Source organism: Salmo trutta, chromosome 5 (assembly GCF_901001165.1).
Source record: "Salmo trutta chromosome 5, fSalTru1.1, whole genome shotgun sequence".
In the NCBI taxonomy this organism is placed as follows: domain Eukaryota; kingdom Metazoa; phylum Chordata; class Actinopteri; order Salmoniformes; family Salmonidae; genus Salmo; species Salmo trutta.
In genome coordinates, this window is record NC_042961.1 from 12,620,924 (window position 1) to 12,647,621 (window position 26,698).

At 44.1% G+C, this 26,698-nt stretch overlaps 1 protein-coding gene across 9 annotated transcripts in view; it reads left to right on the forward strand.

Annotated features, from left to right (window-relative positions):
• Nucleotides 1-10,937: 10,937 nt before the first annotated feature.
• ank3a (ankyrin 3a) overlaps nucleotides 10,938-26,698 on the forward strand; it is a 114,353-nt gene continuing 98,592 nt past the window's right edge. For 4 of the 9 annotated variants that reach the window (XM_029752555.1, XM_029752556.1, XM_029752563.1 and 1 more), the window contains exon 1: nucleotides 10,939-11,378. In XM_029752555.1, the coding sequence (XP_029608415.1) occupies nucleotides 11,259-11,378 (120 nt within the window). In that variant the 5' untranslated portion in view covers nucleotides 10,939-11,258. Of the gene's footprint in view, nucleotides 11,379-26,698 lie in introns of all 9 variants that reach the window. The other 5 variants (XM_029752554.1, XM_029752558.1, XM_029752559.1 and 2 more) reach the window with 3 other exon arrangements.

Below are 26,698 nucleotides of genomic sequence, written 5' to 3' on the forward strand. Positions count from 1 at the left end.
ACTATACACAGTAGACTTTGTAACAAGGCAGTGTTACATTTAACACTATACACAGTAGACTTTCGAACAAGGCAGGGTTACATTTAATACTATACACAGTAAACTTTGTAAAAAAAAATTTTTTTAAATGGTGTAAATTCAACTTTGTTGTTGTCCTGGTCTCCATCTGACATATCAGAGGCTGGTTCCCAGGCGCTCACTGTAGGAACTGATTGCCTGTAAAATCCATATATTCAATCATTAAAAGAACTACATTCAACATTTTCATTGAGAATAATGTCCCCCTTTTCATGAAGTATATTTTATTGAATGTCACTCATTCTATTGTGTGCTATTCTAACAAACCTGCATTACCAGCTCTTATCAGTAGGTGTCACTATGCACTAGGTAGTCGAAAAAGACTGACGCCATGATGGCTGTCTGTCTCTGTAATTATGAAAGTTATGGTGGTTCTAGAATCCATCACTTCTCTCTTTCTGCATTAGCCATCCATCTGTTATGGTTGGACAAGTGTGTTCATATTGTCTGTGTAGATTGCTTTGTGGTGGAATTTGTAGTTTTAAAACTTTTAAGACAGTGAAATTTGCGCCACAGACATTTGTGAATAATCACCAGCAGTGGAAATAAAATAATATTCCAACATTACTTGACTAACAAACTGGCTGACTAACATTTTCAGGAACTTCAGTATCCCTTGGCCTTGGGTTGCAGCAGTAGATTGTTTCATCTTCTTTATCCTGTGCCAAACACATTTATTCAGTAGCTAGGTTTCCATCCAATTGGCAACCGATTTTCATGTGAATATTCTAAAATCCGCATAAAAACAATATGTGCATTTTTCCACCAGAGATGTGTTTTCATCAAATGTACTTACTGATAAAAGGCTGTGTGTGATGACGTAGTGCACATGAAAATACATTGAGGTTAAATTCCCATGTACCAGATAAAAAATACAAGTGAAATGGGTTTCCATCGCATTTTCAACTCTACTGATGGTTATATAGCGAGTGTGCTCTAGCCAACAGCTCACAATACACGTACATTAGTGGTTTCCAACCTTTATTGGTTACTGTACCACCAACTGAATTTTGCTCTTCACAGAGTACCACCTCGTGAATTTTACCTATAGGTCGATGGTCTCATGAGTCTTCGTCAAGTACCCCCTGTGGATATGCCAAGTACCCCCAGGGGTCCTAGTGCCCCTGATTGGGAACCACTGGCCTACACAAGGAGATTATTATGGACAAAAGAACAAGATCATTTTTATTTGTCAAACGGTAGCCAAGCATTGATGATCATGTCACTAGAATAAGACCCTCAGTATTTATTGGAAAGGAGCATCAAGCTCATCACCTTGAAGTGAATCATGACTTATTTCATCTGTAGCCTAATAAACCTCATGCTTTCCTGACCAGTCGTAATGGGACTACACACAATATGTCTTTGCGTGACTCCAAGCTTGCTTCGATATAATGGTTACTATATCAATATTTGCGCATAAAAGCATTTCTACCGACATTTCTCGCATAATTAATTTGACCAACACAGGTATTTTGGTGTATTTTGTATTTTATTTAGGTGTATTTTGTTTTGTAGACATTTGGAAAGTTTACCAACAAATGTTCTATTTCCATCAGGCAAGTCATGATATTTTTTTATCTGACATGTACTTTACTCGCATAAAAAGGTTGGATGGAAACCTGGTTAGTGAGTCTAAATCATTAAAATTAGCTGCTTGATTGCATCAACCTAACTAGCCAATGTTAACTAGCTAGCTATCTAGCTAGGCTACTAAACCTAACGTTAGTAGTTTTGTTAGCTAGCTTTAGATTGGATCATTCTAGCTAATTTTAGATTACTAAACTGCTTTTATTTATTAACTGCTTTTATTAACCCATACCTTGTTTTCCATGAAAATGTGTGTTTGTTCTGTCATGAGGTAGGCAACCAGGTAGGCAGGAGAGGAGTGTGAGCGAAGAAAGAAACCAAGTGGAGTGCAGTCAAACAACATGCTGGTGCAACCAAATATATTGTTGATGAGGCTCTGTAGGTTGTAGCTAGGAGACCACTGTGACCGACAAGTGAATCCACAGCGAGCGTGGGGGTTACTGTGTGAAATCCCAGGGACAGGGGCTGTGGTTCAAACCCCTCGTCCACTTACCCTCGCATTATGCCCTTGGGGGAATCACGTCACCATCTTGGAGACCGGTCCAAATGATTAGCCAAGCAAGGGAAGTTTGCAACGTAACCCTCGTTTTTAGTCAAGTTTGCGAGTGTACAATTATGTTCAATTCGGGGCCTGAAACTCCCCATAATTGAATTTGTGCCGATTGTACATCCGCTAAGAAAAGCCGCCAAAAAATAAAACCTCAACGTCAATATGTGGAGTCAACATACAAGTGTAAGTAAAAACGAATGTAAATAAGTTTTAAATTGTGCCGTCATGTGCATTTAGTAGCACAAACATGTCTCGTAAAAGTAATGATGTTTTTGTTTGGTTGGCTTTTGTAGAAATAAAACATTATCCTTTATCAGAAGTTCCACCTAGGCAGGCTAACGTTATTTAGCTAATTAATTTGCTAGCTATCATACAGTAGGCGTATATTAATAATTATATATTTAATGTAAGTAGACATGCAATCATAATTGACTGTAGCGCATATAAAGCACCCACAAGCTACCGGTGGCCGAAAACAAACACAATGAGCAAGTGCCGAATTTCTGGGCAAGGGTGTTCCATTTAAAAATCATTCCTTCCTCCCTCGCCCCTTACTCTGCAAGTGTATACTCGTCAGACGTCATGATACGTCATCAGAAGTGTCCACTTAATTTGAGGGCTGAGGTGATAGGTCTGAGGTGATAGGGTGTGTCTTTTAAGTATTTGGACTGCAGCCACGGTTCTATTCACTAGACAAAACAGAGGCAAAAGGGCTGAAAATGGGGGAGGTACAATGTCAACTTGTCCAATAAGAAACGTCTGCTTTCTCTTCCATTTTTCTCAGTTTTTCTATGATTTGAACTATTGAATATGTCTGGTAAACAAGTTTGGTGCCGCTGCTTTGAAAGTGGTGTAAATGCTGTCTCGCCGCACATTTTCTGTCGGTTCTGCACAGGTTGTGCAATAAATAGAGTTACCACAATCCTGACAGATAATTTCCCTCGGGAGACAAAGGAAACCTGTCATAGTAAAGGACTAATGGAACATGTGTAAATGTGCCAGTTATCAACCTGTAGGTCTGTGCTTTAAGAGTTCTGGCATTAGACCAGAGAACAATGACCCTTTCTTCCTTCAATTAGACCTTGTGAACGTATTCAGTGTCAGAAACAAACTTTCTGCCTTTGAACAGTGTCAGCACCACTTTCTATTTAGAGAATGTCTCTTAACCTCAGTTCGACCTACTTCAGTCTCTAACAGATGCACAGTGTTGTTGGCTTTATCTTAGCCTGTGGGCTTGGTGTCAACCAGGACAAAATGTTGTGGCTGTGGAGGTCAAAAGGTCAATGCGACTGAAAACAGGGAACAGGGAAGGCTTCTGTTACATCCAGGGGAGTAATCACACACATTCATTATTAAGCAAAAAAAGGGGGAAAGCAAGCTACGGCCTAAACACTGCTGTCACTCACTGAGGTGCATTTTCCGGTAAGACTAGATGGTCTAACATATTGGCTTAACCCATACTAGATGACAGGCTGGCACAAATTGTGTCTAGCTCATCAAAGGTGGTGCAACTAGTACTTCAGCTGGACACTTTAATTTGAGATCCATACTAATGTTGCCAAGGAGGGCTGTAAAAATATGCAGACTCATTTATAACAGTGGCTTTCCTTATGTTCAAATCAAGAGATTTTCTTCAAATTATTCTTTTAAGGTTTTCTGTACATCAAATGTATGTTTTCTGTCATAGAGATATTTAGCTGTTCATAACTTCTCGTTAACCAGGCAAAACATAGCATCATTGATTATCCACGAAGCAGCAAGTATTTCCTGTATTTTTGTTTAGTCGTTTACTGTCCTATTAAAACTCTTCAGTTCAGTAGCTGTATTGATATGGCTTGCTGCCTGGAACGAAGGTGAAATGGGCCTTTTAAAAGTCCATTCCTGGAATCAACCCAGCTCTGTCCAAGGTTGTTTTAGTCTGGACACATTTAGTCTGATGCCAACTATAAACTAATTGGGATTATTGGAGCCCTTATGTGTGACTTTGACCACTGAATATGGGTCTGTGTAATGGTTATGGATGCTGTCATTGTCGATGGTTGTGAAATGTAGGCTAATACAACATTAAGTTCAGTTATTGACTTTTAGCAAGCATTTAGCAAGCATTGCATTTAGCAAGCATTTCGCAATATTGCTCTTTACACTGTATTATGACATACTGAAAGGATATATTACAAAATATCCGTACAAATGTTATTTATGTTTCATATATCATTCCAGCTCAAGGTTTTCATTGTATGGATTATCTTTCCTTCTCAATTGAGAAACATTTTATTTTGAGACAGGATTTTTAGGAATGGCGGTTGGTTGTCTTGTGATTTCCTACATGCAACCCCCAACTGGTGTTGTTACCTTTCTGTGCTCCTCAACCACCAGCCTCCCCGAGCAACACCATTGGTCCTCACCTAGCAACAACATGATCATTTGACACCCCCTGATGCATGATGGGGAGTGAGGGGCCCGCCCCTGAAACTGGTGTCTGTGTCGCTGTTTAAAAAGAAAAACATTTAAAATGGATGAAAGAAAAATAGATTTCACGCTCATATCGTTACATGGCTGGTGTCTGGAGAATAAACCTGTTCTGTGTCCCTTGTGTGTGGCAGCTCTTTCCTTGACAAGAAAGAGGGGTGATCCTTTTCTCTCTCTTCTACTCATCCTCTCGAATACACATATGGTCACACACACAAAGCAGAGGCAGAAACAGCCAGGCATGCGCCGGCGCAAGCTACTCAGGTGCTGAAGCACAGACAGAGAAAACAAAGATGGCCGTTCCTTTTCCACGTTGCCATGTTTGACGTGAGCAACGGACGTGAATGACATTGTAAATATGATGTGACTGTACTCTCTCTCTCTCACTCACTCACTCCCTCTTTTTGATCCCTGGAAAATCTAACCCAGTCTATTGTTGTTTCTTACACTACTCTAGATATCCTCCTCTTTTATTCTTTTTCTCTCCCTCCCTCTTCCTCTCGGTCTTTTTAAACAAAGAGCCATTCGATTTGGTGAAACAAATGGCCCCCTGATACCATTTGACCCCTCCATCAAAATGTCACTGGCCTCAGATGAAATAATGACCACAGTATAGGGACAGAGAATCTCAGCTATTTTATAAGCACATTTGATTAACTGATGTAGTTAACTGCTTTCATTAATTTGTTTCCTCTCCGCATTAGCATTCGTATTTCAGTATCCTATTAGCATTAGGATGTCAGTTTCCTATTAGCATTAGGATGTCAGTTTCCTATCAGCATTAGCATTAGGATGTCAGTTTCCTCTCAGCATTAGCATTAGGATGTCAGTTTCCTCTCAGCATTAGCATTAGTATATCAGTTTCCTCTCAGTATTAGCATTAGTATGTTAGTTTCCTCTCAGCATTAGCATTAGTATGTCAGTTTCCTCTTAGCATTAGCATGTCAGTTTCCTCTCAGCATTAGCATTAGTATGTCCATTTCCTCTCAGCCTTAGCATTAGTATGTCAGTTTCCTTTCAGCATTAGTATGTCAGTTTCCTCTCAGCATTAGTATGTCAGTTTCCTCTCAGCATTAGTATGTCAGTTTTCTTTCAGCATTAGTATGTCAGTTTCCTCTCAGCATTAGCATTAGTATATCAGTTTCCTCTTAGCATTAGTATGTCAGTTTCCTCTCAGCATTAGCATTAGTATGTTAGTTTCCTCTCAGCATTAGCATTAGTATGTCAGTTTCCTCTTAGCATTAGCATGTCAGTTTCCTCTCAGCATTAGCATTAGTATGTCAGTTTCCTCTTAGCATTAGCATGTCAGTTTCCTCTCAGCATTAGCATTAGTATATCAGTTTCCTCTTAGCATTAGTATGTCCGTTTCCTCTCAGCATTAGTATATCAGTTTCCTCACAGCATTAGCATATTTTGTCAGTTTCCTCTCAGCATTAACATTATTCTGTCAGTTTCCTTTCAGCATTAGCATTATTCTGTCAGTTTCCTTTCAGCATTAGCATTTGTATGTCAGTTTCCTCGCAGTATTAGTATGTCAGTTTTTTTCTTTCAGCATTAGTATGTCAGTTTCCTCTCAGCATTAGCATTATTATGTCCGTTTCCTTTCAGAATTAGTATGTCAGTTTCCTTTCAGCATTAGCATTATTCTGTCAGTTTCCTTTCAGCATTAGCATTTGTATGTCAGTTTCCTCGCAGTATTAGTATGTCAGTTTTTTCTTTCAGCATTAGTATGTCTGTTTCCTCTCAGCATTAGTATATCAGTTTCCTCTCAGCATTAGCATTAGTATGTCAGTTTCCTTTCTGCATTAGCATTAGTATGTCAGTTTCCTCTCAGCATTAGCATTAGTATGTCAGTTTCCTCTCAGCATTAGCATTAGTATGTCAGTTTCCTTGTGTAACCGATGTGAAATGGCTAGTTAGTTAGCGGTGGTGCGCGCTAATAGCGTTTCAATCAGTGACGTCACTCGCTCTGAGACTTGAAGTAGGGTTTCCTCTCAGCATTAGTATTATTCTGTCAGTTTCCTTTCTGCATTAGCATTTGTATGTCAGTTTCCTCACAGTATTAGTATGTCAGTTTTCTTTCAGCATTAGTATGTCAGTTTCCTCTCAGCATTAGCATTATTATGTCCGTTTCCTTTCAGAATTAGTATGTCAGTTTCCTCTCAGCATTAGCATTAGTATGTCTGTTTCCTCTCAGCATTAGCATTAGTATGTCCGTTTCCTCTCAGCATTAGTATATCAGTTTCCTCTCAGCATTAGCATTAGTATGTCAGTTTCCTTTCTGCATTAGCATTAGTATGTCAGTTTCCTCTCAGCATTAGCATTAGTATGTCAGTTTCCTTGTGTAACCGATGTGAAATGGCTAGTTAGTTAGCGGTGGTGCGTGCTAATAGCGTTTCAATCAGTGACGTCACTCGCTCTGAGACTTGAAGAAGGGTTTCCCCTTGCGTTGCAAGGGCCGTGGCTCTTGTGGCGCGATGGGTAACGATGCTTCGGTGGGTGTCAGTTGTTGATGCGTGCAAGGGTCCCTGGTTCGAGCCCGGGTTGGGGCGAAGAGAGGGACGGAACCTACACTGTTACATTGATGCTGTTGACCCGGATCGTTTGTTGCTGCGGAAAAGGAGGAGGTCAAAGGGGGGGTGAGTGTAACCGATGTGAAATGGCTAGTTAGTTAGCGGTGGTGCGCGCTAATAGCGTTTCAATCAGTGACGTCACTCGCTCTGAGACTTGAAGTAGGGTTTCCCCTTGCGTTGCAAGGGCCGTGGCTCTTGTGGCGCGATGGGTAACGATGCTACGGTGGGTGTCAGTTGTTGATGTGTGCAAGAGTCCCTGGTTCGAGCCCGGGTTGGGGCGAAGAGAGGGACGGAACCTACACTGTTACACTTGCATCATCAGCATTATTATGTCAATTTCCTCTCATTATTAGTATGTCAGTTTCCTCTCAGCATTAACATTAGTATGTCTGTTTCCTCTCAGCATTAACATTATTATGTCAATTTCCTCTCAGCATTAGTATGTCAGTTTCCTATCAGCATTAGCATTAGTATGTCAGTTTCCTCTCAGCGTTAGTACGTCAGTTTCCTCTCAGCATCAGCATTAGTGTCAGTTTCTTCTCAGCATTAGCATTAGTATGTCAGTTTCTTCTCAGCATTAGCATTAGTATGTCCGTTTCCTTTCAGCATTAGCATTAGTATGTCCGTTTCCTCACAGCATTAGCATATGTTGTCAGTTTCCTCTCAGCATTAGCATTATTATGTCAGTTTCCTTTCAGCATTAGCATTCGTATGTCTGTTTCCTTTCAGCATTAGCATTAGTCTGTCCGTTTCCTCTCAGCGTTAGTATGTCCATTTCCTCTCAGCATTAGCATTATTAGGTCTGTTTCCTTTTAGCATTAGCATTATGTCCGTTTCCTTTTAGCATTAGCATTATGTCCATTTCCTCTCAGCATTAGTATGTCAGTTTCCTCTCAGCATTAGCATTAGTATGTCAGTTTCCTCTCAGAATTAGCATTATTATGATCAGTTTCCCCTCAGAATTTGCATTATGTCCATTTCCTCTCATTATTAGTAACTCAGTTTCCTCTCAGCATTAGCATTAGTATGTCAGTTTCCTCTCAGCATTAGCATTAGTACGTCAGTTTTCTCTCAGCATTAGCATTATTATGTCAGTTTTCTTTCAGTATTAGCATTAGTATGTCCGTTTTCTCTACGCATTCGTATGTCAGTTTCCTCTCAGCATTAGTACGTCAGTTTCCTCTCAGCTTGCACTTGCTAGCTAATTTGTCCTATTTAGCTAGCTTGCTGTTGCTAGCTAATTTGTCCTGGGATATAAACATTGAGTTATTATTTTACCTGAAATGCACAAGGTCCTCTACTCCGACAATTAATCCACACATAAAACGGCCAACCGAATCATTTCGAGTCATCGCTCCTCCTTCCAGGCTTTTTCTTTTTTGAACTAATATGGTGATTAGCATCTAAACTTTCATAGTGTTACCACGACGACCGACAACAGTTCGTCTTTCAATCACCCACGTGGGTATAACCAATGAGGAGATGACACGTGGGTATCTGCTTCTATAAACCAATAGGGAGATGGGAGAGGCAGGACTTGCACAGCGATCTGTGTCACAAATAGAACTGATTTCTATTTGAGCGCAGACGCTCGCGAGCAGTGTGGGTGCAATAATTGAATAATATAGATTTCTAAATGTAATTTGCAACGCTCGCGCATGCGACGTGAGCGTGTAGTCAGGGTGTTAGTATGTCAGTTTCCTCTCAGCATTAGTATGTCAGTTTCCTCTCAGCATTAGCATTAGTATGTCAGTTTCCTCTCAGCATTAGTAAGTCAGTTTCCTCTCAGCATTAGTATGTCAGTTTCCTCTCAGCATCAGCATTAGTATGTCAGTTTTCTATCAGCGTTAGTATGTCAGTTTCCTCTCAGCATCAGCATTAGTATGTCAGTTTCCTCTCAGCATTAGCATTATTATGTCAGTTTCCTCTCAGCATTAGTATGTCAGTTTCCTCTCAGCATTAGTATGTCAGTTTCCTCTCAGCATTAGCATTATTATGTCAGTTTCCTCTCAGCATTAGCATTATTAAGTCAGTTTCCTCTCAGCATCAGCATTAGTATGTCAGTTTCCTCTCAGCATTAGCATTAGTATGGCAGTTTCCTCTCAGAATCAGCATTAGTATGTCAGTTTCCTCTCAGCATTAACATTAGTATGTCAGTTTCCTCTCAGCATCAGCATTAGTATGTCAGTTCCTCTCAGCATTAGCATTAGTATGTCAGTTTCCTCTCAGCATCAGCATTAGTATGTCAGTTTCCTCTCAGCATTAGCATTAGTATGTCAGTTTCCTCTCAGCATCAGCATTAGTATGTCAGTTTCCTCTCAGCATTAGCATTAGTATGTCAGTTTCCTCTCAGCATTAGCATTAGTATGTCAGTTTCCTCTCAGCATCAGCATTAGTATGTCAGTTTCCTCTCAGCATTAGCATTAGTATGTCAGTTTCCTCTCAGCATTAGCATTAGTATGTCAGTTTCCTCTCAGCATTAACATTAGTATGTCAGTTTCCTCTCAGCATTAGCATTAGTATGTCAGTTTCCTCTTAGCATTAGTATGTCAGTTTCCTTTCAGCATCAGCATTAGTATGTCAGTTTCCTCTCAGCATTAGCATTAGTATCTCAGTTCCTCTCAGCATCAGCATTAGTATGTCAGTTTCCTCTCAGCATCAGCATTAGTATGTCAGTTTCCTCTCAGCATCAGCATTAGTATGTCAGTTTCCTCTCAGCATTAGCATTAGTATGTCAGTTTCCTCTCAGCATTAGCATTAGTATGTCAGTTTCCTCTCAGCATCAGCATTAGTATGTCAGTTTCCTCTCAGCATTAGCATTAGTATGTCAGTTTCCTCTCAGCATTAGCATTAGTATGTCAGTTTCCTCTCAGCATTAACATTAGTATGTCAGTTTCCTCTCAGCATTAGCATTAGTATGTCAGTTTCCTCTTAGCATTAGTATGTCAGTTTCCTTTCAGCATCAGCATTAGTATGTCAGTTTCCTCTCAGCATTAGCATTAGTATCTCAGTTCCTCTCAGCATCAGCATTAGTATGTCAGTTTCCTCTCAGCATTAGCATTAGTATCTCAGTTCCTCTCAGCATCAGCATTAGTATGTCAGTTTCCTCTCAGCATTAGCATTAGTATGTCAGTACTCAGTAGGACCTTTTCTACTTTTTTCATAATGTATGACCAAATGGAAGTTGTCATTCGTTAATAGACACAGTCAGCAATTAGTATTCCAAAGTTATAGGATCAGCCCCTGTTGTACAATAACAGATTTTATTGAAAAAAAAGAATGGATAGGTATTTTGCCTCTTCCCTTCCCACCTGTGTGTGTGAGTGTGGGAGAGATACAGAAAATTACCATCAGCACCATCCAACCTCCCCCTTCAGTCCGTCTACACTTTCTCCCCCATCCCATCTCTCACTTGGGCACTTCCAGCTGGTGGGTCGGGGAGAAGTACACACACACACACACACACACACACACACACACACACACACACACACACACACAGACTCATAGCCGTAGATCCCTCACACTCCCTCTACCCCCCCCCCCCCCTCTGCCTACCCCAGCTGGCTCCCTCACACTCCATTCATACACACAGACACTCACTCACACTCTTTCTCTCATACACACACACACACACACACACACACACACACAGAGAGATCCACGCGGAGCACCAGCCCAGGTACTGCCATGGACCAGGAGGGGAACGTGAAGAGGACGGCTAGAAACAGAGCGTGGTTACCGTAGTAACCGTTTCTCTCCTCTCCACCTCTGTGCCTGGTGATGCTCGTGGCTCTCTCGCTCCTGGATTCTACACTGACAGAGGTTGACACAGAAACAGGAGGAAACGTTTTCTCATCTTTTCTCCTGCCTAGCCTTATCCTCCGACACTCTCCTTGTCAGCAGGACGGAACTCTTTTTCCCTTTCCTTATCTTTTTCTCTGAGATCGTTGGCTTCCACTTCCCTGGGATTTCTACCGTTTTTTTTGTATTCCGCCATGGCTCACGCAGCCTCCGCATTGAAGAAGAACCGGGACGTGGATGTCAATGCTATCGAGGATGAGAAAGAAAAGAAAAGGAGAATTAAGAAACTAGCGTCCCGGGAACAAAAGAGAAAGGTACTTTCACTGGAGCGAGACTCCCTGCTCAGCCACATCCCCATTGTGTTCATATGGGCAGCACACACACACACAATTCTCTCATGTCGCTAAGCTGCCATGCATTCAATGTAGTGTGTGTGTGTGCGCTCGCGTGCGCGTAACCTTGTTGAATTTCACCTGTTAGTTAAGCATCAGCCTGGGGCCTTGTTCGTGGTGCGTAGTGGTAAGGTCGTACTTGGCATCTGGCCCTTATGCTGTCTAACACTATTGTCTAATCTACAGCTAAGCACGGGGCTCCCCCAAATACTACAGCATCACCGCCACTGTTATACTCCAAAATCAGCATCTCTCAGTTTGCGGATTCAAAAACCTTGATCTTACAGCTTATCAAATGGACAGGGGTATGGTACTGATCCAAACTAATCCTGGTTCATTAGTGATCCAAAGAGTTCTGTACTGTTCCGGGCATGTGGTTGTGTTGTGGTCCAGTCGAGAGTATCTGTGTGCAGCTGGATACACAGACGTCCATATATAATGCATATTTCTGTTATTTATTGATGGAAAAGCTTTCCATATGATGGAGGAGAATACACGTGGGTTAATGCTTGCTCTTGTATCTGCTATATGCACATGGTTCTGGTTTTGCTGGACAAATAGGTTGAAGTCATAAATAGCTAGAGAATGTCTTGCTGGAAGTAAAGCGTCCACTGCTTGATGTTTACTGGATGCAATTATTTCACCCATAAGATCTGTTCAATAGGACTGACATTTATTGTCTTTGCGTTAATGGGCAGTCGCTTCTATTTATGCACAATAGATGGTTATTTGACCCCAACATAGACAATGTATTTTTTACATCTATGAAAATATTATTTTTGAACAAAAACCTTAAAGGTGGTTGATTTAATTTATTTTGATTGTGTATCTTTGCGTTTGTGTGTGTGTTCCTGATGTCCATGAGGGATATTGTTATAATTATTATTATTATTATTATTATAGAGACTCATATTTCATGTCGGGCTGAGGGAGCTCTTCTCCATTTATTGATTGCCTGCAAGTATAGCACGCTCCATTCAGATAATCAGTTTCCCCTTTCTCCTCCGAGCTGTGTCCTTCCTCCTGTCCTCATGCTTCTTCCTCCCTCCCTCTCTCTCTCTCTCTCTCTTTCTCTCTCTCTCACAAAGAAATGCACAGACACCTCACATGCTCCTTTTGTTGATAGGCAGAAATGGAAATGTGTTTAATGCACATCTAATTTTACATTTGCATTTTAGTCATTTAGCAGACACTCTTATACAGTAGTGAGTGCATACATTTTTCATTTTTTGTACTGGTCCCCTGTGAGAATCAAACCCACAACCCTGGCATTGTAAGCTCCATGCTCTACCAACTGAGACACAGAGGACCCTCATAACAAACACACAGGACCCTCAAACCTTTGCTTTTCTACACTACAGTATTAGCCAGTCTATCTCAGATCCTGTTCTATTCTACATTATAAACTGGTTGGTTCGAGTCCTGAATGCTGATTGGCTGACAGCCATGGTATATCAGACATTATACCACGGGTATGACAGAATATGTATTTTTACTGCTCTGATTACGTTGGTTACCAGTTTATAATCACAATAAGGCACCTCGGGAGTGTGTGGTATATGGCCAATATACCATGGCTAATAGCTGTATCCAGGCACTCTGCGTTGCGCCGTACAAAATAACCGCCCTTAGCCGTGGTATATTGGCTATACCACACCCTCTTGTTCCTTATTGCTTAAGTACCTGATGGGCTTGGCTGAGCTTGGCCTGCATCGTTTACTACTGTCTGGTGGGCCTCCAACAATACCCGATGGGAGAGAGAAAGAGAAGGAAAGAGTGGGGGAGAGAGAAAAAGAGAAGGAGAAAGAGAAAGAAGTAGTGAGAGAGGAGGAGAGATAGAGGAAAATTGCTGACTGAGGCGCCCGCCTGCCTCTCTTATCAGCCTTCACTCAGTGCTGTACGGGCCTAATGGAGTGGAGGTGTCTGGAGGATTGCTTTTGGCAGAGGGGACCACTAACCTTCCTCACCCCAGAAGGAGCTGCTGTGCATGGAGGTATCGTAGCCTGCCAGTGGAAAGAACACCTCCTACTGACACACACAGTGAGGGGGATCAGGGGAGAGGTCAGGGTATTCAAGCCCAGAGCTGGCACTAGGAGAGGGGTCACTGTTACCTTATCATACAGGTTATCATACCACCCTTACTTAAATTGTTATTATCTCTGAGACATAGCAAAAAGCTTGCGGATTCCCTAAGAGCTTGGCTACAGCAACAGTAGTAAGAAGAGACTGCTGTAGGTGTTAGAGAGGAGAATGAGAGGAGGAAGCAGCCTTGAGGGACGACTGGAGGCACTCATCCTCCTCTTACCAGACTAAGCACGTGTAGCTCACAAAATGTGTCCCCAATCCTCTCTGTCTCTCTATCAGGAATCAAGGTAAGACCCAGATGCAGACTGTCAAAGTAACACTGTTTATTGTAGCAAACGGGGCAGGCAAAGACAAGTCAAGGCAGGCAGGGGTCGAAAACCCAGGGTAAGGCAAAGGTACAGGACAGCAGGCGGACTCAGGGTCAGGCAGAGAGGTCAGGCTGGCGGGTACAGGGTCAGGACAGGCAAAGGTCAAAACCGGGAGGACTAGCAAAGAGAGGCTGTGAAACGATAGGCGCTGACAGGAAAAATGCTGATAAGCTTGAACGAACAAGACGAATTGGCAACAAACAGACAGAGAACACAGGTAAAAATACACAGGGGATAATTGGGAAGATGGGTGACACCTGGGGGGGTGGAGACAAGTCGAGATTCTTCAATAATGTGTTTGTTGTCATTCAACGAGAGACGACTCATTTTCATGCACATTTGTTAATTGAGAAATACTGTACCAAATATCTTAGTTATATGTAAAATTGCACAGCTAAGATCTCTTCGGCCAAAACATAAAAATTAATGACAGATTTCTTGAGTTATTTTAGATTAATTCTGACTATTTTCTGTCTACGGCATCTCAAAATGGACAAAGTACTATTCAGTACAAACTGAAGCATGCTGATGCCTTTACTCGCACACATTTCTCTCTGTTTTGGGGCAAGCGAAACAAAGGCAGAACGAGCATTCGTTTCTCTTTGTCCCCCTCCCCCTCCCACAAGAGTCTATAATATGTGTAGGGAGAGAGAATGGTCCATCCTTAATAACCCGCTAAATGAGAATTGCTGTGTGTGTTGTGGCTGATCGAGGACCAGTCCCAGAGGGGCAATTGTGACCAAGAGAAATTCCTCATCAGTCAAATGGGCAGGTCACTCATCAAACTAAATGCTAAACTGCTAAACTGAAACTGCCCCACAGGCACACAAACCTCTGTCCAGCACTGCTTTTCAGAAATAGCCTACTGTGCTTCAACAATAGTGTGCTTCAACAATTCTGGTTAAAACGAAGGAAACCCTTTATTTGATCTCATCATTGATTGCTTTTGTTCAGTTGCATTCAATATGCTGGCACCTCCTAAGCCCTTTAGCCATTTCTTTACAGCGAACAGTAGACTGTTACCCATGGTCCTTGAAATGCTGTTCCTCAATCCTTCAATCTACAATACATCACCCTATTCTGTATATGGCTCTCTATCTCACTGCAATATATTCAGTCTCCAAGGGGCCTGTGAGACGCTGTAATAGGGATCATTTTAATTATCGATCGAGCGGCCCAGTCGTCTGAGGGGTCCTGGAGAGCTGAGTGCTGGGGTGATTTACCAGTAAAGATGTAACTGGATCTACACCAGACTGGTGTGTTTGTCCTACAGGGATGGTATGCCATAACCCATGTATTCTCTATGGTACACTAGAGATTGGAAGTGACTAGAATTGGTTCTGGTGTAGTGGAATAGAACACAGAATATGTTACCGTAAAAAATGGTCTATTGTGTGGCTTTCATGTTGTTATCAAAATCCGCCATGTTCTGGGTGTCGTCTCGGAGATGGACAGTGAGAGAGAGGGAGAGCGCGATGTTGCTAGGCCTAAAGGTCATTTGAAGGTGATTGGCGTCTTCTTCTTTTCTCTCCTCTCTTCTCTCTGCTCCGTGATACGTTGTTATTCTGTTGCTGCTGTCATCACTCTGTCTCGTAGAGGCTTCCTCTGTCTCGTAGAGGCTGCCTCTGACTCGTAGAGGAGGCCTCTGTCTCGTAGAGGAGGCCTCTGTCTCGTAGAGGAGGCCTCTGTCTCGTAGAGGCTGCATCTGTCTCGTAGAGGCTGCATCTGTCTCGTAGAGGCTGCCTCTGACTCGTAGAGGCTGGCTCTGTCTCGTAGAGGCTTCCTCTGTCTCGTAGAGGCGGCCTCTGTCTCGTAGAGGCGGCCTCTGTCTCGTAGAGGCTTCCTCTGACTCGTAGAGGCAGCCTCTGACTCGTAGAGGCTGTATTGAGCAGGAGATGATGATGCTGTGTGCGCATAAACTCTGGATCTCTGATGTAAGTTTGCCGTGAGGTGTATCAGATTTCTGTCTACATGAGAGAGCTTCAACTGCAAGACTCTCCATCTTGTCTTTTTTTCAAGTAATTTATTAAGACAACAGCTTCCTGACATTTTCTCTGAAGAGTGAAAATACAAACATGAAGTCTTGGCATAATCCTTTAATGATGTGCCCAGGATCGGACATGATGGGGGCAAGAAAAGAGAGGAGAAAGGAAGGATGGCTGAGGAGATGAGATGGCAGGACAGGAGAAGAATGGAAAGGTGAAAAGACGCGAAACGAGGAAGAGGTGAAGCAAAGAGAAGTACGGGTGCGGTAATGAACTGAGGAGAGTAGAAAATGTGGTAGAGGAAATGACTAGAAATGGGGAGTAAAGAGCTGGAGGCAGGCATTAGGAGGAGGCTGCTGAAGTACCATAAGGATGTTCTGCATTTGAAGAGTTGAGCTCACACACACACATTAATTCAGTGATGAACCCCCATCAACAGTATCTACCAGCTAAACCCACCTCCTCCCCCACAGCCTGTCTGCCTGCGCTCCCCGGCACGGGTCCCCCAACCCCCCTTTCTCCACTCGCCCTGAAACCCCCTCTCCTGTTCTCTCTTACAAGGACTGTCCTCCATATGCACTCGCTCATACACACGAGCACACACACACACACACACACGCACACACACACACACACACATACACACACACACACACACACACACACACACACACACATACACACCCCCATACAGAAAGTAAAATCCCAGATCTTGGGGCCATTCATCAGCACCCACCAACGATAGAAGCAGGGCATGTGCACCGATGCTTGTGTTGTAAGCTTCCCTTTCTTCCCCCTGCCCCACCATCATCACAAGCATTAATCCCCCACGGTGAATCAAGGCCTCCTCCATCAGGCTGCTAAACATGCTGGCCCAGCCCCAAACACACAAACACCCTCGACCATGCTCCCCCCATCCCCCTCACTCTCCAGCCAAACCCCCACGCTCTATTGTGTGTGTGTGTGTGTGTGTGTGTGTGTGTGTGTGTGTACAGAACATGATAGTCCCATACCCTCACCTCTCTAATAACCCCTCCTGTTGTAGTTATACTGTCCCTCACACCAGTATTCTGACCCATGGGACACATTCTATGTGCCTGCATTGGTAGAGGCAACTCTATCCACCCCTTCCCCATACACCCTCCCCACACATACCCTCCCTCCCTCTCCACACCCTACCCTCCCTCCCTCCCTCCCCACACACACACCCTCCCTCCCCACACACACACCCTCCCTCCCCACACACACACCCTCCCTCCCCACACATACCCTCCCTCCCTCTCCACACCCTACCCTCCCTCCCTCCCCACACACACACCCTCCCTCCCCACACACACACCCTCCCTCCCCACATATACCCTCCCTCCCTCTCCACACACACTCTACCCTCCCTCTCCACACACCCTACCCTCCCTCCCCACACATACCCTCCCTCCCTCCCTCCCTCCCTCTCCACACACCCTACCCTCCCTCCCTCTCCACACACACCCTACCCTCCCTCTCCACACACCCTACCCTCCCTCCCTCTCCACACACACCCTACCCTCCCTCTCCACACACCCTACCCTCCCTCCCTCCCCACACATACCCTCCCTCCCTCCCCACACACCCTACCCTCCCTCCCTCCCTCCCTCTCCACACACACACCCTCCCTCTCCACACATACACCACCCTCCCTCCCTCTCCACACACACACCCTCCCCACACACACCCTACCCTCCCTCCCTCTCCACACACACCCTACCCTCCCTCCCTCTCCACACACACCCTACCCTCCCTCCCTCCCCACACACACCCTCCCTCCCTCTCCACACACACCCTCCCTCCCTCTCCACACATACCCTACCCTCCCTCCACACACACACCCTACCCTCCCTCCCCACACATACCCTCCCTCCCTCCCCACACATACCCTCCCTCCCTCTCCACACACCCTACCCTCCCTCCCCACACACACCCTACCCTCCCTCCCTCTCCACACACCCTACCCTCCCTCCCTCCCTCTCCACACACCCTACCCTCCCTCCCTCCCCACACACACCCTACCCTCCCTCTCCACACACACCCTACCCTCCCTCTCCACACACACCCTACCCTCCCTCCCTCTCCACACATACCCTACCCTCCCTCCCCACACATACCCTCCCTCCCTCTCCACACACCCTACCCTCCCTCCCCACACATACCCTCCCTCCCTCCCCACACACCCCCTAACCTCCCTCTCCACACACACCCTACCCTCCCTCCCTCTCCACACATACCCTACCCTCCCTCCCTCCCCACACATACCCTCCCTCCCTCTCCACACACCCTACCCTCCCTCCCTCTCCACACACCCTACCCTCCCTCCCTCTCCACACACACACCCTACCCTCCCTCCCCACACATACCCTCCCTCCCTCCCCACACATACCCTCCCTCCCTCTCCACACACTCTACCCTCCCTCCCCACACACACTCTACCCTCCCTCTCCACACACCCTACCCTCCCTCCCTCCCTCTCCACACACCCTACCCTCCCTCCCTCTCCACACACCCTACCCTCCCTCCCTCTCCACACACACACCCTCCCTCCCTCCACACACACACCCTACCCTCCCTCCCCACACATACCCTCCCTCCCTCCCCACACATACCCTCCCTCCCTCTCCACACACTCTACCCTCCCTCCCCACACACACTCTACCCTCCCTCTCCACACACCCTACCCTCCCTCCCTCCCTCTCCACACATACCCTACCCTCCCTCTCCACACACACCCTACCCTCCCTTCCTCTCCACACATACCCTACCCTCCCTCCCTCTCCACAACTACCCTACCCTCCCTCCCCACACATACCCTCCCTCCCTCCCCACACATACCCTCCGTCCCTCTCCACACACACCCTACCCTCCTTTCCCACACACACCCTACCCTCCCTCCCTCTCCACACACAACCTACCCTCCCTCCCTCCCCATACAACCCTACCCTCCCTCCCCACACACACCCTACCCTCCTTTCCCACACACTCCCTACCCTCCCTCCCCATACAACACTACCCTCCCTCCCTCTCCACACACACCCTACCCTTCCTCCCCACACACACCCTACCCTCCTCCCAACACACATCCTACCCTCCCTCCCCATACATACCCTCCCCACACACACCCACCCTCCCCACACACACCCTCCCTTCCCGCACACACCCTCCCTCCCCGCACACACCCTGTCTACCTCAGCTTCATTTGTAGCTAACCACCCGCCACTATCCCATCAGTAGCACTACTAAAGCAAGACTGTTTGTCTTGTAGGTTTTCCTTTACATATTTCATGTGTTATAGCATACAGTGAGGGAAAAAAGTATTTGATCCCCTGCTGATTTTGTATGTTTGCCCACTGACAAAGAAATGATCAGTCTATAATTTTAATGGTAGGTTTATTTGAACAGTGAGAAACAGAATAACAACAAAATAATCCAGAAAAAAACATGTAAAAAATGTTATAAATTGATTTGCATTTTAATGAGGGAAATAAGTATTTGACCCCTCTCAATCAGAAAGATTTCTGGCTCCCAGGTGTCTTTTATACAGGTAACGAGCTGAGATTAGGAGCACACTCTTAAAGGGAGTGCTCCTAATCTCAGCTTGTTACCTGTATAAAAGACACCAGTCCACAGAAGCAATCAATCAATCAGATTCCAAACTCTCCACCATGGCCAAGACCAAAGAGCTCTCCAAGGATGCCAGGGAAAAGATTATAGACCTACACAAGGCTGGAATGGGCTAAAAGACCATCGCCAAGCAGCTTGGTGGGAAGGTGACAACAGTTGGTGCGATTATTCGCAAATGGAAGAAACACAAAAGAACTGTCAATCTCCCTCGGCCTGGGGCTCCATGCAAGATCTCACCTCGTGGAGTTGCAATGATCATGAGAACGGTGAGGAATCAGCCCAGAACTACACGGGAGGATCTTGTCAATGATCTCAAGGCAGCTGGGACCATAGTCACCAAGAAAACAATTGGTAACACACTACGCCGTGAAGGACTGAAATCCTGCAGCGCCCGCAGGGTCCCCCTGCTCAAGAAAGCACATATACATGCCCGTCTGAAGTTTACCAATGAACATCTGAATGATTCAGAGGACAACTGGGTGAAAGTGTTGTGGTCAGATGAGACCAAAATGGAGGTCTTTGGCATCAACTCAACTCGCTGTGTTTGGAGGAGGAGGAATGCTGCCTATGACCCCAAGAACACCATCCCCACCGTCAAACATGGAGGTGGAAACATTATGCTTTGGGGGTGTTTTTCTGCTAAGGGGACAGGACAACTTCACCGCATCAAAGGGACAATGGACGGGGCCATGTACCGTCAAATCTTGGGTGAGAAACCTCCTTCCCTCTGCCAGGGCATGAAAATGGGTCGTGGATGGGTATTCCAGCATGACAATGACCCAAAACACACAGCCAAGGCAACAAAGGAGTGGCTCAAGAAGAAGCCAGTCTCCAGACCTTAATCCCATAGAAAATCTGTGGAGGGAGCTGAAGGTTCGAGTTGCCAAACGTCAGCCTCGAAACCTTAATGACTTGGAGAAGATCTGCAAAGAGGAGTGGGACAAAATCCCTCCTGAGATGTGTGCAAACCTGGTTGCCAACTACAAGAAACATCTGACCTCTGTGATTGCCAACAAGGGTTTTGCCACCAAGTACTAAGTCATGTTTTGCAGAGGGGTCAAATACTTGTTTCCCTCATTAAAATGCAAATCATTTTATAACATTTTTGACATGCGTTTTTCTGGAATTTGTTGTTGTTATTCTGTCTCTCACTGTTCAAATAAACCTACCATTCAAATTATAGACTGATCATTTCTTTGTCTGTCGGCAAACGTACAAAATCAGCAGGGGATCAAATACTTTTTCCCCTCATTGTAATCGGCTTCTCAATTGATCTCTTGTACCACAAGGCGGAGGGAGAAAAGAAAAAGAATTTGCACTCGCACCATAATATTTCACTAGCCGTCTGTTAGAGCCATGCAAGATGATGACAAAAATCCCTAAATATATTCACTATCTTTTGTATCATTTGAACATTATTTAGACTCTAGACCTATATTTGATCATTTGTGGGCAGAGTCAGCCAGTCGTGGCCTGACCCTGTGTCCCGACCGAGACTGGAAATGGGCTGTGTTGAGGGCAGACTCTAGACCTATATTTGATCATTTGACCTTGTGCGTTTAAAACCCTGGTTCTTCCACCCACTCTTGGCGTCCTTGGTCCCCAGATATAGGCCTCTCTTTGTGGGCAGAGTCAGCCAGTCGTGGCCTGACCCTGTGTCCCGACTGAGACTGGAAATGGGCTGTGTTGAGGGCAGATCGATGATAATCACAGAGCAGACACTCCTCCACAGTCAGCTCCCTCTGGGGGGGGATCAGAGACATTCATGCTTAGAGAAAAATGCATTCTGTCTCTCCAGCTACCTCCTTATCTACTACTCCCAGGTGTTTGTGTTGCACAACACTCAGGATGTCTCACACAATGGCATCCAATGTTTCAGCATTTATTTGGTTAATCTTTGTTTCTATTTTACATGTGAAGAGATTGCTTTTCAATTTGATTCTGTGATCCTAGTTCTTCCTAGCATTTGACAGCTTTAAAAGTCCATCCCTATTAATAGATGTTGCTTTTTGTATATATTTGTACCACCTTATTCGCTGGTCCATTCTGCTTTTCATCTATCACGCCCTGCTCTTCACCAGACTGACTCAATTGATTGGACATTTTTATGCTATATCATTACCTGGTTTTGAGTTTGTCTCAGACACAAACTTCTGCATCACTGTATGGACAAAAGCTGCCTTTTGTGGACGACAACCCCTCAGGGAATAAATCATGTTTTCTCTTGGATACAATAGAGCATGGAATGGACAGCGTCTTTGTAGCGGAGTAATGTGATCCGGCATGGAAATTGTAACATTTCTAGAATATGTGTCACATGAGAGTACAGTGATAGGTGGAGAAAGAGAAAAGCGGTGGGTTTTGTCGACCAGCAGATAACACTGATCCACAGAACTACACTGTGCTCTTCTGTGCTGTAGTGTAGAGTCCCTGGCCAACGCTCAGATTAGAACTTTTAAACTTCTCATTCTGTTTTAATGAGTACCAATCTGGTTTTAGCACTTTTTCAGCGGCTACGCTTGTCTATATTGTTTAGACCATAAAAATCACTGTGTTTCCTTATTTATTGACCTGTCGAAGGCTTTTCATACGGTTGACCACTTCTTACTTGTTCATAGATTGTCTGAAATAGGCCAAGATCAGGCATCTTGCAATTGGTTGTAGTGCTATCTAACGGACAGGGCACAATGGGTGCTTACTGATGGTATCATATCTAGTTTCCTCAATATTACAAAAGGTGTGCCGTAGGGGTCGATTTTGGGACCTGTTCTCTTCACTATTTATATAAATAATATCTGTTCAAAGCTGTAACATTCATCTCTACGTGGATGATAGTTATTTACTCATGTGCCTCCTCAGTATAGAGCCCATTCATGACCTTCAGCATGGTTTTGACTCAGTTCAAAAATCGCTTACTGATCTTAAACTAGTGCTAAATGCTAATAAAACCAAGTTTTTGTTGTTCTCTAGGTCTTGTAATATTAACCCTGAGGACCTGCGTATTTGCACATTGAAGGGGTCCCAAATTGAGCAAGTTCCCAATTATAAGTACTTGGATATTTGGATTGAGGATAAGCTCTCTTTTAAAACACACATTGAAAAACTGACAAAAAAAGTTGAGAATTAAGATTTTTTATATAAATAAATTCTGCCTCACTTTGGAAAGTAGAAGGAAGATGGTTCAAGCAACACTTCTCTCAGTACTTGATTATGGTGACAATCTTCATGCATGCGACAGCCTCTGCTTTAAAACGTTTAGAATCACTCAGCACTGTTTTTTATCACTGGGGACAATTTTCATACACATCACTGCATTTTGTATAGATCTGTTGGCTGGAAGTCTCTGACTACCAGAAGGGCCCAGCATTTATTTACTTTTTGTATATAAAGCAGTTCTTCAGAGACTCCCCCACTATCTCAGCTCACGTATTAACTGGAGATCCAGACATTTTCAGTCCAGCTCTCTGGACTGGCTGCTTCTGGAGGTCATGCGGGTCTACACTGACCTGGGGGAAAAATGCTTTTAGTTTTTATGCCCCCAGTTCATTGAATAGCCTTCAGGCCACCTTGAAATCAGACTCGCCGGTCTCCATTGAACAGTTTAGAGTTCAAGGGAGGTGATATGTGAGTTGTTTGTTTTGATGAATCTTGTTATATTTTCTGTATTGATATTATTTATTGTATGCTCATGTTCACAGGGCTCCTTTGCAAATGAGACCCTGGTCTCAATGGTGACCCACCCTGTATCAATAAAAGTTCAATAAAATAAAGAAGGATTTACAGTTAGGGAAAGGTTGATTATGGCTTCAAGGTGGGAATGGTATTACCATTGTTGTGTATAAAGTATTCTTCCTTATGTCATATATCAGTGAAATGAGCCTGTGGTCACTGCAGTGTTTGAGTCCTTACTATGCACACGCGCACACACACATTCTCACAGTACAATGACCAGCGCAGCTGAACAAATTCAGACAGAGCCCCAGTCCAAGCCTCATCAGTTGTGTGGGAACAGCATCTGCCAGAGACAGAGACGGAGAAAGCAAAGCACTCGGGCTAATTCATGTTTGATGCTGAATTATTCAATACCAGCACTTTCAACAGATGCTACAGAGCCTCTGGTCAACAGTCAGCGCTTATTGTTTGATGGTGTTGTATTTAAGAAGTGCAAAAACACAGTGAAATAGATGTGAGAAATGACTGTACAGAATCCTTTCTACAAAGTAAAGACTGTTACTGAGTATTTACATTTACTATGGAAGGGTATAGGTTCAACTTTTTATTTTATTTTCATTACAGTAGTTCAAAACAAAGTGCCTGTGTAGACTGTTTCTCTGGTCTCCATAGGCTTGATGGATGTTTGGTTCCTTTGGCTGTACAATGACCAGAATTTATCTTTTGTCTTTGAGTTCAAATGCCCTCTGAGCTCACTGGTCTGTGTTAGGAATCAATCAATGATAGCAAGGGCAAGTATAGAGTGTGAAAAGAGGCAGAGGAACATGAAGGAAAAGACTTGGCAAGAGAAAGGATAGAGAGGGGAGAAACAGATGAAATACAGAGAGGGGAGATGGATAAAGGAAGAGAACCCGGTTGATACAAGGAGAAGGGGAGTATTCAGTATTGGACGCCCATCCATATCTGAGGACATTGGGAGATGACATGGAAATCGGCCACTAGGGGCAGCAGTGAGCGCTGTTACCTTCAAGTAGGTTTCAGATATGCTAGGGTGTTGGGGATGGCAGATGGGCAGAAGCATTTGTCTCTGATTACGAAGGTTGCAAGTTCAAATCCAACAATGTAATTTTTTTTACAAATATTTTTGTTTTAAGCCGATCCCAAACCTTAATCCTTACCATAACCATTCGGAGTTAATGCCTAACCTTAATATTAGGGAGTTAATGCCTAAACTTAATCCTAACCTTAAACATTTGGAGTTTATGCCTAAACTTAATCTTAAATACTCTTGAAATTTGACGTTTGGAACAACTTTGAAATTTGAGAAACATGGATGAACGTCTAAGTCTGATGTAAGACTGTGAGAGCTAGTTGGAAAAAGCACATAGCCAGGAGTAACATTTACAGTAAACCACTCACTATTCCAGCATATAGGCCTAGATGGTGCATCAATTCAGAATGACAATCACGGATGCTATTTTTGGTTCAGAGTGTGTTGTTTTGGGTGCTGTGGTGTAGCTGTTCATAGAGGGGAATCCAGTGTGAGGAATATGTGAACCCTGGGCTCATTTATTTACATTCTGTCCTGTACTCTTACATTGTATTTTCTGTTCCTCCCTCTGGTTATCTCTCCCTTAGACCATGAGTCTTGTGCGCTCTTAAAGGGGCACACACTCTTTTAACATGAACATCACAGTTGTTCGACTGTATTGTGACTGCTACAGCTCTTCCATCATCAATGTACAGTAGCCTATATTGAGTGACACCCTGCTGTGAGAGAAACAACAGTATGCTTGGACAACAGTCACTACTACTGTAAGTATGGATGTCGTTCATACAGTGAGATATGAGTCAAGGCGTTAGTGCGGACTCTGTCCGTGTCAGCTGTCAGCCATCTTGAGAGTGTGAAGGCTCTTGACAAGAAAATGGCTGGGCCAGTAGCAAGGGTTGCATTGAAGATGCTTTAATCACCTAGGTCCTTCTCAATTAAAACACTAACCAGGTTTCCAAGGGTAGAAAAAACACTATAGCCCTTGTGCTGCCAGGAGTTTCTTTTTGATCATTACTGTTGGCCTACTTTGTTGATTACATTCATTTCAATATGGATCCTATTCTTTCAGGGCAAGAATGAAATAATGGCCTAAGATGTAAGATATGAAGGCTGAACTGAATGACGGGGGTAATGATCCTAGTGCTCCATGAGTGCCAATGAAACTAGTAACGTTGTTAGCCAGAAGGCGGCCATTTTGAGCACTATGTGTCTGAGGGCTGCAAATGGCTGATTGTATGCGAGGGTGCTGCTGTGTGTATTTCCTATAGGAGACATTTGAAGGTGAGCTGTGATAGGGGTGGGGTAGAAAACAAGACGTGACCTGACAGTTTGAGTGTCTGTTTTTCTGACAGTGGCATTATGGTACCTATCTTGATTTAGCAATGATTGTTAAAATGTATGATTTATTGTCATTTCGTTTCTGAATGATTTTGATAGATTTGGTGAGCAGACCCATGTAAGCATATTAAGTACAAAAAAAAACCTGATGTCAAACGATAGGCTTCATGTGCTTCAGCTGTACCATTGCATGCTTGGCTGGCTGGCTGTTATTAACATGTGAGGTAGTGTTTCATTATAGGTCATGAGTCTTCCCTCTCTGCTGCGACCTTGACGGTGTAACATGCTATAGCAGACAGAGCAGGCAATATGGAAGCACATACGCACACACACACGTACAGAGGCATCATGCCCATAGGGGGTACCGGAGCATGTGCCCCCTCAGATTTGTCCTGTGTGTGTGTGTGTGTGTGTGTGTGTGTGTGTGTGTGTGTGTGTGTGTGTGTGTGTGTGTGTGTGTGTGTGTGTGTGTGTGTGTGTGTGTGTGTGTGTGTGTGTGTGCGTGCGTGCGTGCGTATGTATATATATGTGTATATATATATATATATACAGTGCATTCAAAGTATTCAGACCCCTTGACTTTTTCCACATTTTGTTACGTTACAGCCTTATTGTAAAATGGATTAAACAAAACATTTTCCTCATCAATCTACACACAATACCCCATGATGACAAAGTGAAAACAGGTTTTCAAATGTTTTGCAAATGTATAGCAATTTGTTTTTAAATACCTTATTTACATAAGTATTCAGACCCTTTGCTATGAGACTCGAAATTGACCTTAGGTGCATCCTGTTTTCATTGATCATCCTTGAGATGTTTCAGAAATTGCAGCCCAAATAGAGTTCAAGTAACAGACACATCTCAACATCAACATTTCAGAGGAGACTGCGTGAATCAGGTCTTCATGGTCGAATTGCTGCAAAGAAACCACTACTAAAGGACACCAATAATAATAAGAGACTTGCTTGGGCCAAGAAACACGAGCAATGGACATTAGACTGGTGGAAATCTGTCCTTTGGTCCGATGAGTCCAAATTTGCGATTTTTGGTTCCAACCGCAGTGTCTTTGTGAGACGCAGAGTAGGTGAA